Below are 19,788 nucleotides of genomic sequence, written 5' to 3'. Positions count from 1 at the left end.
TTGGATTCTTATTTAAGTCTCCTGGACAAAAAACAGTCAGTATTTAACTTATGTGCAAACCAGAAAACTAATTTGTATCCCTTGCATTGTAACATGGTTTTGTCCAGGAGACTTAAATAAGAAACCTCTTAATTTAAAATCCTTAATGAATCAGGCCCCTGATCTATCACCATCTGTGTTGTCTCGCATTACTGACTGTCTTTCGTATTCATCTTGGATGTCCTCTCGCCAAATCAAACTCAATCTTTTAAAAACAGAATTAATAATATTCCCTCCCAACAATTGAAGCCCACTGCCTGACATTTCTATTTCTGTTGATAACATGACCATAAATCCCACCCCGCCAGCTCGCTGCCTAGGTGTTATCCTTTACTGACAACTATCCTTTGTTCCCCATATCAACTCTATATTTACATCATGCTGCATACATCTAAAAACATTTCCAGGATACGTACATATCTCACACAACACACTGCAAAAACTTAAATGCACTCATCATCTCCCGCATCGACTATTGTAATTCCCTCCTTACTGGTCTTCCCAAAATCAGACTCGAGCCCTAATCTAAGGCCATCAACAAAACTGCACCAACATACATCTTCTTCTTCGTCTCAAAATATCTCCCAATCGACACCTGCACAAGATCTGTGTCTCTCTTCCACTCATCACTTCCTCTCATTCTCTGTTACAGGACTTTTTTCGGGCTGCACCCACTTTGTGGAATTTCCTCCCTCGCACAGTAAGACTTTCCTCTAGTCTATAAACCTTTAAGCGTTCTCTGAAAACCCACCTCTTTGGGCAAGCTTATAATATTCCTCAACCAGCATCTTAATCTCCCTAGGTTACCCAATTACCACCCTCTACACAGCTAACATAAAACAACAACCCCCTCACCAACATAGTTGTGTGACTGATCACACAGCCCACTAAATACTTTGTAACCTTTACATTCTAGCTGGACAAATATTCAATATGATGTAGCACATGTCCTTGTGTATCAAACTATTGTCCCATATATTGTAAGCTTGCAAGCAGGGCCCTCTTACCTCTCTGTATGTATTACCCAGTATTGTTTTATTACTGTTTGTTCTCAATTGTAAAGCGCTATGGATTCTGCTGGTGCTATATAAATAAATGTTGTTGATGATGATGATGATGATGATGATGAAGGTATTGGCTGTGATTCAATGGGACTGGTTTTCAGACTTTGCACATCTGCCATAGTGAACTGTGTAACTGCATAATCTCTACTGTCGTTACCCAATAATGTTGCGTTTTGGTTGCAAAAATGTTCCTAGGTTATTTTTGAGAACCTACTACAGTCCTCACAAACATTGACACCAACATCATCTCTACTCATTATCACTCCGCTTGTCAGGTACTAAATGTGGATACACATTCACACGGCCCTTGCTCAAGATACAAAAGAAAGGACATTGCCAGTTTCAAATATTCACAATCATTCATCCCCATTTGTTTAACTTTCTAATCTGTGTTATCCTACGCTATGGCCCACCCCTCAAACACAAGACACAGTACAAAACCTTATGCTTCACCACCCACCAGAAGAAACCGTGCAAGACTGAACACTGTCCATCACCTTCAACAAGCAGACTCCATCATCCCTCAGACAGGTATAGAATTATTATATGTCCATGCCAAGTCAGGCAGCCACTGTTACCCCCATGGTTACCCCCTCTAATGGCTCCAGTCTCCATGCACATGAGGAATTTCTTCATTTGCATACCCCACTTTTTTACACCACAGAAGAAATACCCCACTCATTAATTTGTCTCATCATTTTGATTCGTTTTTCACACTTTGTTGCTAAGGAACTGGGACAGCTAATACTGTATTATGACTCATTTTAACACTTGCTCTGGATATCCCCCTTTTTAGTTCCACTTTTACTCTTTCAATCCCCCCAACTTTACACAAACGCCTGCAAGGTCCCCAATATATCAGATTCAACTCAACTGTATTTTATCAGAATTCTAACAAATGTATAACGTGTTCCTTCCACTCTCCCTTCAATAACACAAAACTGAAAATAAGTACGATCACATTCCACATGCACTTCACTCTGACCAGGGGAGTCTAATTAGCTACAGTCACTTGCTCCCACACCCCGGGGAATCCCAGAAGTAGCAGCCACGTAAATAAGGCACCCCCATTTTTTATTCCTTGAAATATATATATATATATATATATATATTATTTTAAAGTATCACACTAATTGCTTGATTGACATCACCATATATACCCCATGTAAAATTACAATCCCTTGAAAAAGTCTTATAACAAAACTCTATACCTGTAATGCAACTATGTCATGGCTGAGAGTCATCTCTTGGAACCTGCTGCACAGCTGAGAAATGGGTGAGGACACAGAGGGATATGGACTTCTCAGTTCCCCCACACTCCGCTGATGCGGTCACCCGACTCACGTTATCCGTCAAGCACCTTAACCACACTGTCAATGTATACAGCTTTGTAGCCAAATAAATGACGGAGAAAGGGAAGAAAGCAGTGGTTATCCACAACACGGAGGCTTACTGTATCCAGTAGATACTGACCCAATACCCCTGACACTTTACTCACTACAACTGATCTATACCGCTAACTTTGTGGACCAAACATAAGGAGGCTTTGCATCCCTTAAACAATATACCCATTGTCAGGGTGAGGGCCCAAATAAAATATTAAAACTAACAGATATAATTCCCCTTGGACAAAAGTTTACCCATTAGAAGGTAATTAGGTTCAGATCCTCAGAGACCCCACAGATACTTTCAGTAAACTCATTTGACATATATACAGATCACAACCCGCCACCCTCTGATCTTCCATGTTCTTTCCTACTTTGAGGAAGCTGCCTAATTAAGATATTGTACAAACAAGTAAAACACTAGCTTGGAAAGGTTATTTAATTAACTAGGTGTAAATAAGTGAAAACCATTTGCTGAGTAGCCAGAGGAACTTTTAGGCAAATACAAAGGACTCCAGCTACCTATGTGTGTATATAGAAGATATAAACTTCAAAGAAGTATAGACATTCACTGTACAGAGAAATCACAGTAGTCACATATATTTTGGAATGATATTTGATAATGTTATAATTCCATCATATTTAATGTGCAAATGTGCTGGAGGTTATGACTCAAATTATTGAAAAGGGAGTTATGTCTCTGTGATATGTCCAAGAAAAGTTATGGAAAATTTTGGACTATTTCTGAATAAACTATAATGGACACCCAGGGGACATTTCCCCCCACATTAACATATACACTGCCCCTCTGGACACCCTCCCAGTAAAAACTGCTTAAATACTCTGGGGCGTATTCAATTGTTACTCCAGCCGCCGGAAAAACGAGCGCTCTAAAACTATTACCGTTTATACGGTAATTACTCGCTGAATTTCATCTCGCAGCTCCCTGAGATGAAATTCAGCGAGTAAACTACCGTATTAACGGTTTTTGCGCGCAATATTACCGTATAAACGGTAATAGTTTTAGAGCGCTCGTTTTTCCGGCGGCCGGAAGAACAATTGAATACGCCCCTCTGTGTATGAGAGGACAAATTGAATTTTTTTTGGGAACATAATCAAATTGTAAGCTGTCCATGTTTCCTGACAGTTCAAGGCACCGGATATGTAATTCGAATGTATGTTTATATTCTGAATGTTCTCCTTTTATTTTAGAAATGGTTTTGCTGTATCATCTTTATTGTTTTTATATTCTGTAAGCATTGTTTCTTAAGAAACCTAATCTCGACCCCACTTCTCTCTCGAACTATCGCCCCATATCTCTTCTCCCTTTTGCCTCCAAAATTCTCGAGAGGCTCATCTGCAGCCGTCTCACCTCCTACCTTTCTGAATACTCCCTCCTTAATCCTCTCCAGTCTGGTTTCCGCCCCCTCCACTCCACTGAAACTGCCCCGGCTAAAGTCACCAATGACCTCCTCTCTGCTAAAGCCATGGGCCACTTCTCCCTTCTCATCCTCCTTGACCTCTCTGCAGCCTTTGACACCATTGACCACCCCCTCCTCCTTTACACCCTCCAGTCTTTCGGCCTCTCCAGCCCAGTCCTGTCCTGGTTCACCTCTTACCTTACTCACCGATCCTTCTCTGTCACCACCTCTGGGTCTCTCTCCCCCGTCCACCCTTCCAGTCGGGGTCCCTCAGGGCTCTGTTCTGGGACCCTTACTCTTCTCTCTATACACCTCCTCCCTGGGTGAACTCATCAGCTCCTTCGGCTTCAGCTACCACCTTTACGCTGACGACACTCAACTATACCTCTCCTCTCCTGATCTCTCTCCCTCCCTCCTCTCTAGGGTGTCCGTCTGCCTCTCTGCCATCTCCTCCTGGATGTCCTCTCGATTCCTCAAACTTAACCTTGCCAAAACTGAGCTCATAGTTTTTCCTCACTCTCATACCTCATCCCCTTCTGACCTCTCCATCACTGTCGACAACACCTCTATCTCCCCTGTCCCCCAACTTTGCTGCCTTGGTGTCATCCTTGACTCCTCTCTCTCCTTTGGCCCCCACATCCTCTCTCTTGCTAAATCCTGCCGCTTCCAGCTGCGTAACATCGCTCGCATCCGGCCCTTCCTCTCCCAAGATGCCACCAAATGCCTTATCCACTCTCTGATCATCTCCCGCCTGGACTACTGCAACCTCCTCCTCACTGGCCTCCCCCACTCTCATCTCGATCCCCTTCGATCTGTTCTTAACGCTGCCGCTAGGCTTATTTTCCTTTCTCACCGCTCCTCTTCTGTCTCCCCCTCTACCTAGCCCTTCACTGGCTCCCATTCCCCTTCAGAATCCTCTTTAAGCTCCTGACACTCACCTACAAGGCCCTCGCCAACTCCACTGTGCCCTACATCTCCACCCTCCTCTCTATTCATGCTCCATCCCGCCCCCCTCCGTTCTGCCTCTGACCGTCGCCTCTCTTCCCCACTTATAACCTCCTCCCACGCACGTATCCAAGACTTCGCCCGCGCTGCCCCCCTCCACTGGAACAAGCTCCCTTCCTCCATCAGAACTTCCCCTACTAATCTGTCCAGTTTCAAACGGGCCCTAAAAACCCACCTTTTTCTTAAAGCCTTTCTGTCTCCCACTTAACTTCCTACCTTATCTTCTGCCTCCGTCCCCCTACTCTCCCTCTCTCTGTCTGTCCACCCCTCCTCTTAGATTGTACGCTCCTCTGAGCAGGGCCATCTCTCCTCCTGTTTCCATCACTTCTAACTCTGCTCTCCAGCTACTTAGCCCTCCTCCTCGAGGGTCCTAGACCCCACGTCCACTCTCGCTCCCTCCTCCCCCCTGGGGGTCTCCCTGTCTTCCGCTCCCTCCTTCTTGGGCCCCGTCATTTGCGGATCCTCCCTCACCCTTCCCCGCCCTCTCTAGCTGTGCATTGAGCTTACCGAGTTGCTGTGCTTACTGTTTACTGTACTGTGCTGTCTCCCATTGTATTGTAATTTGTTTGTCTCTGTACGGCGCTGCGGACGCCTTGTGGTGCCTTATAAATAAAAATTAATAATAATAATAAAATTGTACCCTTTTATTTGTATAAAAAACAGACAGAGATATAAGAAGGCACTGCTCGAAAGCTTATCGAATCGCAGGAAATCACAGCAAGTTATAGGATATCACAGATAAGTGTAAATGTTGTTAGCTTTGAATTGCATGTAAATCCATGTTTGGATAAACAAATTGTATCCTGATTCTAAAAATAACTCAGACCTCGAGGGGGCGGCTTATTCAGTGAGGCTACGCTCAAATGTGTATAAAAACAGCACTGTTTTAAATTAAAAGTTGTTCTTCTGATTTCATCTTACTTTAGCATTGGTACCTCCAATCAGCGTGACTGCAAATAAACATCACTTGCTTCAAAGACCTGCTTGAAAATATCTTCCATGCTGAAAATCCTGTGACCTACAGATTAGACCCAAAATCTAATCCATTCCCGGATGTTTCTGAGGTTTGGACCCAGCTTTTCCGGTACCACCACTCTGCCTGCTACCCTGCAGCTCTGGTCAGTGTGATAGGCCAGGGAGGATCCATCCACAGCACCCTGATCCATAGTAAGAGGTCCAGAGTTACCAGCCCAGGTGTACCAGTAACAATGTACACTCTCAGCATCAGTTATCCAGAAGAAACCCGGTAATGGATGCCAGTAAGGAGTCCAGTGGTGGCAGCATTTGCTTGTGTCTGATTGCATAAATCATGTTTCTGTTATTGCCATAAGGTTGAGGTTGGTTGAGAGGAAGAGTTCATGTATTGGGTTAAGTTTGTTACAAACAGAGCGTGCATTACAAAGGGCACATTTAAAGAGCTTTGTAAGAGAAGGGAGACAGGTGATGTTCTGATATATATGTATTGGTGTGTTGGGGACCGGGATTAGGTGATATATCACCAGCTAATAGAAGCAGAGAGAGAGCGAAAGATGATTGTAAAATGTGTGACCTTTTATTTTCTTTCTCTAACCAAATATTTTATTGCTCTAAACGAATCATGTTCAGTTTAGAAGAGATAGATTGCTTGGCTGTTTTGACCCTTTAAATTGAAAGTGTGGAAGTGATATCTGTTAGCTCTCAGAACGCAGTAATTGAGTTACAGGCTTCTAGTGGCTGTATAGAGTAGATGGTGGGAGCTATAGGTGTGAATGGAAGGGATCCATCTAGATCTGTGGCCTATGTGATAGGTGAGTGCAAGTTTGAGTTCTGTGATTCTGCCGAGTGCGCTTTGTGACATGTTAGAGTTAGCGAGGAGTGGTTTCTTCACAAACTAGAAGTGTTCATTTAATAGATCATGACTTGCACATGAATTACTGCTTGACTGAGGTACACCAACTCTACACACACAGTCCAATACCTTCTGTTTACCATTCCTGTTATCTACCAACCCTCCCAATGGTGTGCCCACCTTCCCACTTCATTCTGAAACATAAACATACCTTATAGGGGATCCTAGGCAGCAATCCGCTCCTTGCCCTCCCCTATTTTCCAGAAACTCTTATTTTTACTGTTAACAAATTGTACATCTAGCTAAAACTATTAGATTACATTATTGGGGTGACTCAACTTATCAGATTTATGGGGTTTTGCATTGTACCTAACTCAGAATCAACACATCTAGAATTTATATTATAGGTTGAACTTCATGAACCCTACAATGTAATAATGTTACAGTGCTACTTTGTTGTGTTTGAAACTTGTGAGACATTTTTTGATAAAAACATTTAGTCCTTTTTGGAGGACAATGCCCTGTAGACCCAATAAGCCAGGAACCACCTCTAAATGCACCTTCTCCATCCTTTCTGCACAGCAAGGTCTATTTTCTGCAATTCATGTGCCAAAGTCCACACTAAGCAAGTATCGCCCAGCTCTGCCATCAGAAAACCACTTTCAGCCCTTTTGCTCTACTAGAGGTGCATTTCTGAACATTCGAAAATGACAAATATTAACTTAATGCTAAACATAAAACATTGGGCATATAAACAGATGTTTGTTTGCATATAGAGATGGAACAATTGTCCTGCACCTTCTACCTATATTGCAGAAACTAGTAAGCTGGGATTTTTGTACTTGCATTAAATCCTTTTTCCATAGGAGGCACTGGGTATAGAGTGTCATGAAATGGATGTTTGGAAATTTAAATTAACCAGCAAAAGCTCAAGCTCCACAGGTCTATACCCCCATTGGCTGCTAGTACTTCAGTCACAAAGGAGTAGAGGACAAAAGGGTGAGGAGACAAAAAAATAAATGTTTTTGAACAATAACAAAATAAATAGCAGGAAAAAAACAGAATGAGAAGAGCTGAAAAGCGTAGAACCGTCCTCAGCTGCCTACTGGTGCCGGACTGCTGGGAGAGGATCTAGCTCAGACTGGCCTTCCATCCCAGCGGCAGCTCCAAGCGGTCCTTGCACCTCCTCCATAATGCAGAGTGAGGGAAAGAATGGGTGTGGGTCTGCAGTAGGTTAAGCTGGATAAATGGCCCTACGCTAACTTGGTGCACAGTGCAGGACTGTCTGAGGGGGATCCCAGCTGACCACCCCTCTAGTACACAGGGATCCTGCACCCACTCCTCCTGTGCATACCCCAGTGTCCGGGGCTAACCGCTTGTAGTCACCAGATAGAGAAGCGAGCCACCTACCTGGAAGCCACAACCTCGGGAATGCGGTTTTGGTGCCGATACACCTTGAAACTAAAGAGATCTCAATCACTACCTGTGTAGTGACCAGGTCCCCTCCACTGGGAGCGAGCAGGAGCAGAAGGAGGCACTGATCGTGGTACCGTCTATGCACCCACCACCACTATCACCCAGAGGGTGCCTGAGAGTCACAACAAACTTACTGTTGTTTAATGAAATATTCTTGAATCAGTCTTGGATCAAAATGATAAGAAGGTTTATTCAGCAAAGAACCAGAGCCCTTATCTGACACACAGGACAGGGATGGAAGCGCACACAGATATCATTTATACACCTAAATATGCTTTAACTTAAATATTTGATGAAAACAGGAAATAATTTCATCACACTAAATATAAGCTGGTATACGGCCTTTCTGTAAGGAAAGTTCTTCAGAGTAAAACAAATCCATATATGATATAAGATCAGTTTACTTCTGCACCTGTGTTGATCATGTGATGTTTCCGGTCTGTAAATCTTTTTGTCACATATACTTTTAAACAATAATATATATCATAATACAGTCTGATATGGCAGAGTAATAACAAAATTCCACAAATCCATCCTCTGAATGAAGGGCATCAGCTATGCATCGCCCCTACCATCAATTACCTGCTATTTCCCATACAATTCAGTCTCATCCCGTCTTGTTTCTCTCGTCTGGCTACGAGCCCCCAATTTTTTAATGAGATATTATTGAAATAGTCTTGGATCAAAATAATATGAAGGTTTATTCAGCAAAAAGCCAGAGCCCTTGTCTGACACACAGGTCCGGAATGGAAGAGCACACAGAGATTATGATACACCTAAAAATGCTTTAACTTTAATAGTATAAGATCAGTCAACATCTGTCACAGTTGATCATGTGTCTTAAGAACAAAAATGGCTGCAATATAGCAAGCTCAATATTATTACTTTCACACTGTTATATATAGAAAATAAAGCTGGCATTGTGGCTACAAAAGCAAAAACAGAAACCAAGTCCTGCTCTTGCAGGTACTAAAACAAACTGAAGTACTAGCAGCCAATGGGGTACAGCTTGAGTTGTTGCCAGATAAAGTGTCCAAGCCCCATTTCAGTGTCCCCCTAAGATGAAAGAGTAATATCACTACGTCATGTTGCTTATATATGAGAATAAGTCTTGCTGTGCCAGCACATGTACACACGACATAGTGACCTCATCTGGATATAGATAATTATATAGAATAAGTTACATCTCAGACAGTAATTGATCTGGATTTTATTCAGACACTTTCACTCACCCTGGTTACAAGGGGTACAGGAGGTGACGTTAACGAATAGGAGATACTGTAATATTGTCTATATAAGTGTCTTCATTACACATGTTCCATTGATGACTTTACATATGGTGTACACGTGTCCATCGCAGGATGACTGTCATGTGAGGGAGCAGTCTCTCTGTCAGATGAGATTCAGGCACTCTCGGAGGTGAGCTGGTGTAGCAGTCTATTGCAGTGATGAGTGAGAGACACTCTTCTGGGTGATAATGGCTTTCTGTCAGACAGAGAAGCTGACAATCTCTCGCCAGCATTGAGAGACACCAGTTGCTGTAGGGAGAGAGATAATGTGATATATTTATATTATATCCCAATGACCATAGTGCAAATAAGGAGACTCTGGATGCTGACATGACTGGGTGATCGATTCCTTCCCTGGGGTAATGTACAGTGTGACTGGACCAGGCCACACTGCCAAGATAACATCTCCCACCAGCCCATCAATTCTCAGAGTTACATGGGCGGTCACTCCAGGACCAGTTCTAAAAATTTTGTCCGTCATATAAGGGACGGGCTTATTGCAGACACATCTAGGAGTAAGAAGGAAGGGACAGGAAGTGAGGGAAAACTAGAAGCCCTGACACATACCAAAAGCGCGAAAGAGGTTAATTTCAGAAGGGACTTGAATGCTATCTAAGATCCAGTCACATCCAGACACTGTGTGACCTCAGTCACCTCATCCTGACACCCGGAGCCAGATCCAGACACTGTAGGACCTCCTAAAAAATTGTAGACCGCACTGGGTAAACCCATACAAAAATATTTAATGAAGTCAAAACAAATGTGACTTGTATAAGTAATCTATTACTGATTTGTGGTGCACCCTCACATACTATAACATGTATGTCCAAAAAAGGAGAGAGAAAGAGAAAATATGTATCTATACATATTTTCTCTTTCTCTCTCCTTTTTTGGACATACTGTAGGACCTCCGTCACTTCATCCAGACACTGTAGGACCTCAGTCACCTCATCCTGACACCCGGAGCCAGATCCAGACACTGTGGGACCTCAGTCACCTCATCCAGACACTCTGAACCAGATCCAGACACTGTAGGACCTCCGTCACTTCATCCAGACACTCGGAACCAGATCCAGACACTGTAGGACCTCCGTCACTTCATCCAGACACTCGGAACCAGATCCAGACACTGTGTGACCTCTGTAACCTCATCCAGACACTTGGAACCACATCCAGACACTGTAGGACCTCCGTCACTTCATCCTGACACCCGGAACCACATCCAGACACTGTGGGACCTCCGTCACTTCATCCAGACACTCGGAACCAGATCCAGACACTGTGTGATCTCTGTAACCTCATCCAGACACTCGGAACCAGATCCAGACACTGTGTGACCTCTGTAACCTCATCCAGACACTCAAAACCAGATCCAGACACTGTGTGACCTCTGTAACCTCATCCAGACACTCGGAACCACATCCAGACACTGTGTGACCTCTGTAACCTCATCCAGACACTTGGAACCACATCTAGACACTATGGGACCTCTGTCACCTCATCCTGACACCCGGCACCACATCCAGACACTGTGGGACCTCCGTCACTTCATCCAGATACTCTGAACCACATCCAGACACTGTGGGACCTCAGTCACCTCATCCAGACACTCGGAACCACATCCAGACACTGTGCAACTTCCGCCACCTCATCTAGACACCCGGAACCACATCCAGACACTGTAGGACCTCCATCACCTCATCCAGGCACTCTGAACCACATCCAGACACTGTGGGACCTCCGTCACTTCATCCAGACACTCGGAACCAGATCCAGACACTGTAGGACCTCCGTCACTTCATCCTGACACCCGGAACCAGATCCAGACACTGTGTGACCTCTGTAACCTCATCCAGACACTTGGAACCACATCCAGACACTATGGGACCTCTGTCACCTCATCCTGACACCCGGCACCACATCCAGACACTGTGAGACCTCCGTCACTTCATCCAGACACTCTGAACCACATCCAGACACTGTGGGACCTCAGTCACCTCATCCAGACACTCGGAACCACATCCAGACACTGTGCAACTACCGCCACCTCATCTAGACACCCGGAACCACATCCAGACACTGTAGGACCTCCGTCACCATATTCAGTTAATGTATGAACACCTGTACCACAACAAAACACTGTGTGATGTACACATTGCCAGCTCCACAATTGTACAATGATTAATGTCAGACACTGGAAGCAGAAAATATGTGACCTCCTGTACAACAATAAGACACTGTGAGTGGAATTCACTAAGCTATCACATGTGAGAGAAAACTGATGCAAGTTTTTACAAGTACCTGGCGTATGTTGATGATGCTGCTAAGACTGCGCAGGGCTATGACAGAGGCAAGTCGGACAGGCTCTTCTTGGTCTGTGCAAGCTGAATGCAGAAGCTGCTGTGGCACCTTTAACTTCAGTAGATGAGGGCTTCCTACATCTCTGGGCAATGTGCCTAGGTTTCCAAGAGCGTTTGCTGCATGAACTCGAGTTTTTGTTTGTGGATCTCTTAACAACATTAGGAATTTAGATGTTGCAATCGACACCCAGGAGCTATCGTCCTCTGCACAAGATTTATGGAAAGCACAATTTCCTACAGCAAATGCTGCAGATCGTCTTACTCGGGTATCATGGTCTGAAAGACAGTCTAGGAGTCTATCCACCATGGCAGGTGAAATAGATATACCAAGACGTGAAAGGTTCCCTACAAACGTACAGGCTGCGGATCTCATTTCCGCACCTTGAGGCTTAAGAAGTTGGCCAAGAAGCTTGTCCCAATCCCCCACAATGCTTTGTACTAGTGGTAAGTTCGAGGGGGATGCTCGGATTAAGTGACTAAACAGCGTCAAGAGTTCAATAATTACACTGTCTTGTCCAGACAGCACAGCACTTCCTAACCAGGAGACAACATCATCTGAAGACATAGCTTTACAGGAGAATTCTGCCAGAAAGTCCACCTCCATCAGAACAAGTCGGCATAGAAGGCAGACAGGTGTTTCCACTAGTGCTACTGGGAGTGTACAACATGCCTGAAAAACAAGAAGTGAGAGATTGTTTGTCTCTGAACATGAAACAGACACAAGCTGAAACTCTTCATTGCCAGGTGAAATATCAGCATAAATGGAAGTCTGTTTATGGAAGGTGTGTTATATTAAAGAGAACATATCAATCCCTGTTTGTAGAAACGCTGAGGAGGAAAATGCTATGGATGAGAATCTGCACATAGCGCAATGGTTGGAGGGAGACAGATCAGACAGCCCTTTTGTACGAATGCGCAATGTGCGTGTGGGGGAGGGGAGGGGGTGTTGTGGCAGAGTTTACATCTTAAGTAGTGGCACAGGACACATTACACCTGGAGACGCTTCAGATTATTTCAGCTCAAGTGCATCAGTGAAAACAGGTCCAGCAACAGTGATAATAAAAGAATACTTGTCTTTCATTTGAATTTCTCTTCTCTATCTTCCAAATGAGATAGACAGATCATATGAGAGAGAGAGATGGATAGATAGATCGATAGATATTTCTTACCTGCAATAGTAAAGTGAGCGTCTGCTGTTCTCTAAGAGATCTAAAAATTTCAGCCATAGTTTCACCGGGGACATCAAATGATAAGGGAAGACAGAGTAACTGAGAGACGAGACATATTATATCGGACACAGTGAGAGAGACATCCCAGCCAGACACCCGGCTGCTGCAAAGAGAAAGAAACAGTTACTGTCACAGGGCAGACCACGCTACCGTTACAGGGCAGACCACGCTACCGTTACAGGGCAGACAACGTCACCGACACAGGGCAGACCACGCTACCGTTACAGGGCAGACAACGTCACCGACACAGGGCAGACAACGTTACTGTCACAGGGCAGACAACGTTACTGTCACAGGGCAGACAACGTTACCGTCACAGGGCAGACACCGTCACAGGGCAGACACCGTCACAGGGCAGACAACGTCACCGTCACAGGGCAGACAACACTACCGACACAGGGACACAGGGCAGACAACGTCACAGGGCAGACGTCACCGTCACAGGGCAGACAACGCTACCGACACGGGGACACAGGGCAGACAACGTCACAGGGCAGACGTCACCGTCACAGAGCAGACAACGCTACCGACACAGGGCAGACAACGTCACCGTCACAGGGACACAGGGCAGACGTCACCGTCACAGGGCAGACAACGCTACCGACACAGGGCAGACAACGTCACCGTCACAGGGACACAGGGTAGACAACGTCACCGTCACCGGGCAGACAACGCTACCGACACAGGGCAGACAACGTCACCGTCACAGGGACACAGGGTAGACAACGTCACCGTCACCGGGCAGACAACGCTACCGACACAGGGCAGACAACGTCACCGTCACAGGGACACCGGGTAGACAATGTCACCGTCACAGGGCAGACAACGCTACGTCACAGGGACACAGGGCAGACAACGTCACCGTCACAGGGCAGACAACGCCACCGTCACAGGGCAGACAACGCCACCGTCACAGGGCAGACAACGTCACCATCACAGGGACACAGGGCAGACAACGTTACTGTCACAGGGCAGATATCACATATCAGGACAGAATAATGATGTAAACCTATAGTAATAATCAGAATTATAAGATCATAGAACTGGACAGAATATTTATTTATATTAGTCTATAGTAAAGCACAGAATTGTGGTCTGATTAAGTGCAAAGATTATGTGATTTTATAGCAATACCAGGATTGTGATATAAATGTAGAGCTTGAAGTCATCGTCCATGATATAATTATATGTTACTATCATCTATCTATAATACAGCCTGTAACATGATGGGGCCGATCCTGCCCTCATTATATATTAGAACTGAACTAGTCGGGAGCTACACACTGACACAAACCAATCGTGATTCTACCCCACTTACATTTCGGTCACATGATCCAGGAAATTGGGGTTCACTAGTCGGTTCAAGGCTGTCATGACACCACTTTCAGGGATTCTGAGAAGACCAAGGAAATGATTGGGGTCCTGTACGGAGGTTACCAGAGCCAGATGGAGAAAAGTCACAACTCCTAAAACAGCAAATACATTGGGATTAGTGATAACATCACAGATTGTGCTCCTATGTGGGATGGTGTGAATGTGATCTGCTGCTGATAACTACAATGTCAGAGCCTTCCTGATCACTGTCCACTTCTTCCATCATTATCTATTAAATATTTCCCATAAACGCCTCAATGTACAGTGCTATGTAATAAATACTTATGTGAAATCCTTGACCTTGGATCCAATGGGGGACACTGAAGACAATGGTATAGGGTGTGGTGAGAGAGATCATTGGGCACTTTCACAATTACCTTCCCTCTCTATACCCCACTGGCTGTCCGGCTAACAAAGCCCCAATGAACTAAACAGGATTACAGACAATGAGAATTCTACAGGGATAACCGTGAACAGCAAAGAAGTAGGAGACATGAACAGAGAGCGTAACGGGAGGGAGCACATTAGATTCAGAGCAAAGGATTTATCCTAAGTACAAAAACCACAATTTATAATTCATCCCAATAGGGGATTCTGGAATACCGGGGATGTCCCAAAGCTGCTCCTAAGGGAGGGTGAGCTCAGTAACTGCACAAAACTGTGTGTCAGAGTGGTCAGTAAAGTATTGATTCAACTCTATGAACTGCCCCTTCATTCATGCTCTACCCCACATACTGCCTGTTTCCTCCACACTCTGCTGTATGAACTGCCCCTTCATTCATGCTCTACCCCACATACTGCCTGTCTCCTCCACACTCTGCTGTATGAACTGCCCCTTCATTCATGCTCTGCCCCACATACTGCCTGTTTCCTCCACACTCTGCTGTATGAACTGCCCCTTCATTCATGCTCTACCCCACATACTGCCTGTCTCCTCCACACTCTGCTGTATGAACTGCCCCTTCATTCCTGCACTGCCCCACATACTGCCTGTTTCCTCCACACTGTGGTCTATGAACTGCCCCTTCATTCCTACACTGCCCCACATACTGCCTGTTTCCTCCACACTGTGCTCTATAAACTGCCCCTTCATTCCTGCTCTACCCCACATACTGCCTGTTTCCTCCACACTCTGCTGTATGAACTGCCCCTTCATTCCTGCACTGCCCCACATACTGCCTGTCTCCTCCACACTCTGCTCTATGAACTGCCCCTTCATTCATGCTCTACCCCACATACTGCCTGTTTCCTCCACACTCTGCTCTATGAACTGCCCCTTCATTCATGCTCTACCCCACATACTGCCTGTTTCCCCCAAACTGTGCTCTATGAACTGCCCCTTCATTCCTGCACTGCCCCACATACTGCCTGTCTCCTCCACACTCTGCTATATGAACTGCCCCTTCATTCATGCTCTACCCCACATACTGCCTGTTTCCTCCACACTCTGCTCTATGAACTGCCCCTTCATTACTGCACTGCCCCACATACTGCCTGTTTCCTCCACACTGTGCTCTATGAACTGCCCCTTCATTCCTGCACTACCCCACATACTGCCTGTTTCCTCCACACTGTGCTCTATGAACTGCCCCTTCATTCCTGCACTGCCCCACATACTGCCTGTTTCCTCCACACTGTGCTCTATGAACTGCCCCTTCATTCCTGCACTGCCCCACATACTGCCTGTTTACTCCATACTCTGCTCTATGAACTGCCCCTTCATTCATGCACTGCCCCACATATTGCCTGTTTCCTCCACACTCTGCTCTATGAACTGCCCCTTCATTCATGCACTGCCCCACATACTGTCTGTTTCCTCCACACTGTGCTCTATGAACTACCCCTTCATTCCTGCACTACCCCACATACTGCCTGTCTCCTCCACACTCTGCTCTATGAACTGCCCCTTCATTCCTGCTCTACCCCACATACTGCCTGTTTCCTCCACACTCTGCTGTATGAACTGCCCCTTCATTCCTGCACTGCCCCACATACTGCCTGTCTCCTCCACACTCTGCTGTATGAACTGCCCCTTCATTCATGCTCTACCCCACATACTGCCTGTCTCCTCCACACTCTGCTCTATGAACTGCCCCTTCATTCATGCTCTACCCCACATACTGCCTGTCTCCTCCACACTCTGCTCTATGAACTGCCCCTTCATTCATGCTCTACCCCACATACTGCCTGTCTCCTCCACACTCTGCTCTATGAACTGCCCCTTCATTCCTGCACTGCCCCACATACTGCCTGTTTCCTCCACACTGAGCTCTATGAACTGCCCCTTCATTCATGCTCTACCCCACATACTGCCTGTTTCCTCCACACTCTGCTCTATGAACTGCCCCTTCATTCCTGCACTGCCCCACATACTGCCTGTCTCCTCCACACTCTGCTCTATGAACTGCCCCTTCATTCATGCTCTACCCCACATACTGCCTGTTTCCTCCACACTCTGCTCTATGAACTGCCCCTTCATTCATGCTCTACCCCACATACTGCCTGTTTCCTCCACACTGAGCTCTATGAACTGCCCCTTCATTCCTGCACTGCCCCACATACTGCCTGTTTCCTCCACACTCTGCTCTATGAACTGCCCCACATACTGCCTGTTTCCTCCATACTCTGCTCTATTAACTGCCCCTTCATTCCTGCACTACCCCACATACTGCCTGTTTCCTCCACACTCTGCTCTATGAACTGCCCCTTCATTCCTGCACTGCCCCACATACTGCCTGTCTCCTCCACACTCTGCTCTATGAACTGCCCCTTCATTCATGCACTGCCCCACATACTGTCTGTTTCCTCCACACTGTGCTCTATGAACTACCCCTTCAATTCCTGCACTACCCCACATACTGCCTGTCTCCTCCACACTCTGCTCTATGAACTGCCCCTTCATTCCTGCTCTACCCCACATACTGCCTGTTTACTCCACACTCTGCTGTATGAACTGCCCCTTCATTCCTGCACTGCCCCACATACTGCCTGTCTCCTCCACACTCTGCTGTATGAACTGCCCCTTCATTCATGCTCTACCCCACATACTGCCTGTCTCCTCCACACTCTGCTCTATGAACTGCCCCTTCATTCATGCTCTACCCCACATACTGCCTGTCTCCTCCACACTCTGCTCTATGAACTGCCCCTTCATTCATGCTCTACCCCACATACTGCCTGTTTCATCCACACTGAGCTCTATGAACTGCCCCTTCATTCCTGCACTGCCCCACATACTGCCTGTTTCCTCCACACTCTGCTCTATGAACTGCCCCACATACTGCCTGTTTCCTCCATACTCTGCTCTATTAACTGCCCCTTCATTCCTGCACTACCCCACATACTGCCTGTTTCCTCCACACTCTGCTCTATGAACTGCCCCTTCATTCCTGCACTGCCCCACATACTGCCTGTCTGCTCCACACTCTGCTCTATGAACTGCCCCTTCATTCATGCACTGCCCCACATACTGTCTGTTTCCTCCACACTGTGCTCTATGAACTGCCCCTTCATTCATGCTCTACCCCACATACTGCCTGTTTCCTCCACACTGTGCTCTATGAACTGCCCCTTCATTCATGCTCTACCCCACATACTGCCTGTTTCCTCCACACTCTGCTGTATGAACTGCCCCTTCATTCCTGCATTGCTCCACATACTGCCTGTCTCCTCCACACTCTGCTGTATGAACTGCCCCTTCATTCATGCTCTACCCCACATACTGCCTGTCTCCTCCACACTCTGCTCTATGAACTGCCCCTTCATTCATGCTCTACCCCACATACTGCCTGTCTCCTCCACACTCTGCTCTATGAACTGCCCCTTCATTCTGCACTACCCCACATACTGCCTGTTTCCTCCACACTGAGCTCTATGAACTGCCCCTTCATTCCTGCACTGCCCCACATACTGCCTGTTTCCTCCACACTCTGCTCTATGAACTGCCCCACATACTGCCTGTTTCCTCCATACTCTGCTCTATTAACTGCCCCTTCATTCCTGCACTACCCCACATACTGCCTGTTTCCTCCACACTCTGCTCTATGAACTGCCCCTTCATTCATGCACTGCCCCACATACTGTCTGTTTCCTCCACACTGTGCTCTATGAACTGCCCCTTCATTCATGCTCTACCCCACATACTGCCTGTTTACTCCACACTGTGCTCTATAAACTGCCCGTTCATTCCTACACTGCCCCATATACTGCCTGTTTCCTCCACACTGTGCTCTATGAACTACCCCTTCATTCCTGCTCTACCCCACATACTGCCTGTTTCCTCCACACTCTGCTGTATGAACTGCCCCTTCATTTCTGCACTGCCCCACATACTGCCTGTCTCCTCCACACTCTGCTGTATGAACTGCCCCTTCATTCATGCTCTACCCCACATACTGCCTGTTTCCTCCACACTGTGGTCTATGAACTGCCCCTTCATTCACGCACTGCCCCACATATTGCCTGTTTCCTCCACACTCTGCTCTATGAACTGCCCCTTCATTCCTGCACTACCCCACATACTGCCTGTTTCCTCCACACTCTGCTCTATGAACTGCCCCTTCATTCCTGCACTGCCCCACATACTGTCTGTTTCCTCCACACTGTGCTCTATGAACTGCCCCTTCATTCATGCTCTACCCCACATACTGCCTGTTTCCTCCACACTGTGCTCTATGAACTGCCCCTTCGTACCTGCACTGCCCCACATACTGCCTGTCTCCTCCACACTCTGCTGTATGAACTGCCCCTTCATTCATGCACTGCCCCACATATTGCCTGTTTCCTCCACACTCTGCTCTATGAACTGCCCCTTCATTCCTGCACTACCCCACATATTGCCTGTTTCCTCCACACTCCGCTGTATGAACTGCCCCTTCATTCTTGCTCTACCCCACATACTGCCTGTTTCCTCCACACTGTGCTCTATGAACTGCCCCTTCATTCATGCTCTACCCCACATACTGCCTGTTTACTCCAGACTGTGCTGTATGAACTGCCCCTTCATTCATGCACTGCCCCACATATTGCCTGTTTCCTCCACACTCTGCTCTATGAACTGCCCCTTCATTCCTGCCCTGCACTGCCCCACATACTGCCTGTTTCCTCCACACTCTGCTGTATGAACTGCCCCTTCATTCATGCACTGCCCCACATATTGCCTGTTTCCTCCACACTCTGCTCTATGAACTGCCCCTTCATTCATGCACTGCCCCACATATTGCCTGTTTCCTCCACACTCTGCTCTATGAACTGCCCCTTCATTCCTGCACTGCCCCACATACTGCCTGTTTCCTCCACACTCTGCTGTATGAACTGCC

The 19,788-nt window shown here is 46.4% G+C and overlaps 1 protein-coding gene across 1 annotated transcript in view; it reads right to left on the bottom strand.

The window, feature by feature from the left end:
- Positions 1 to 8,900: 8,900 nt before the first annotated feature.
- Positions 8,901 to 19,788, bottom strand: part of STK36 (serine/threonine kinase 36) — an 80,968-nt gene continuing 70,080 nt past the window's right edge. Inside the window, 4 exon segments of the mRNA XM_075178704.1 lie at positions 8,901 to 9,756; positions 11,809 to 12,537; positions 13,037 to 13,199; positions 14,415 to 14,562. Of these exon segments, the coding sequence (XP_075034805.1) occupies positions 9,622 to 9,756; positions 11,809 to 12,537; positions 13,037 to 13,199; positions 14,415 to 14,562 (1,175 nt within the window). The 3' untranslated portion in view covers positions 8,901 to 9,621.

Source organism: Mixophyes fleayi, chromosome 7 (genome assembly GCF_038048845.1).
Source record: "Mixophyes fleayi isolate aMixFle1 chromosome 7, aMixFle1.hap1, whole genome shotgun sequence".
NCBI lineage: Eukaryota > Metazoa > Chordata > Amphibia > Anura > Limnodynastidae > Mixophyes > Mixophyes fleayi.
Note: the sequence above shows the minus strand (reverse complement) of the source record. Positions and strands in the feature narration are given on the sequence as shown.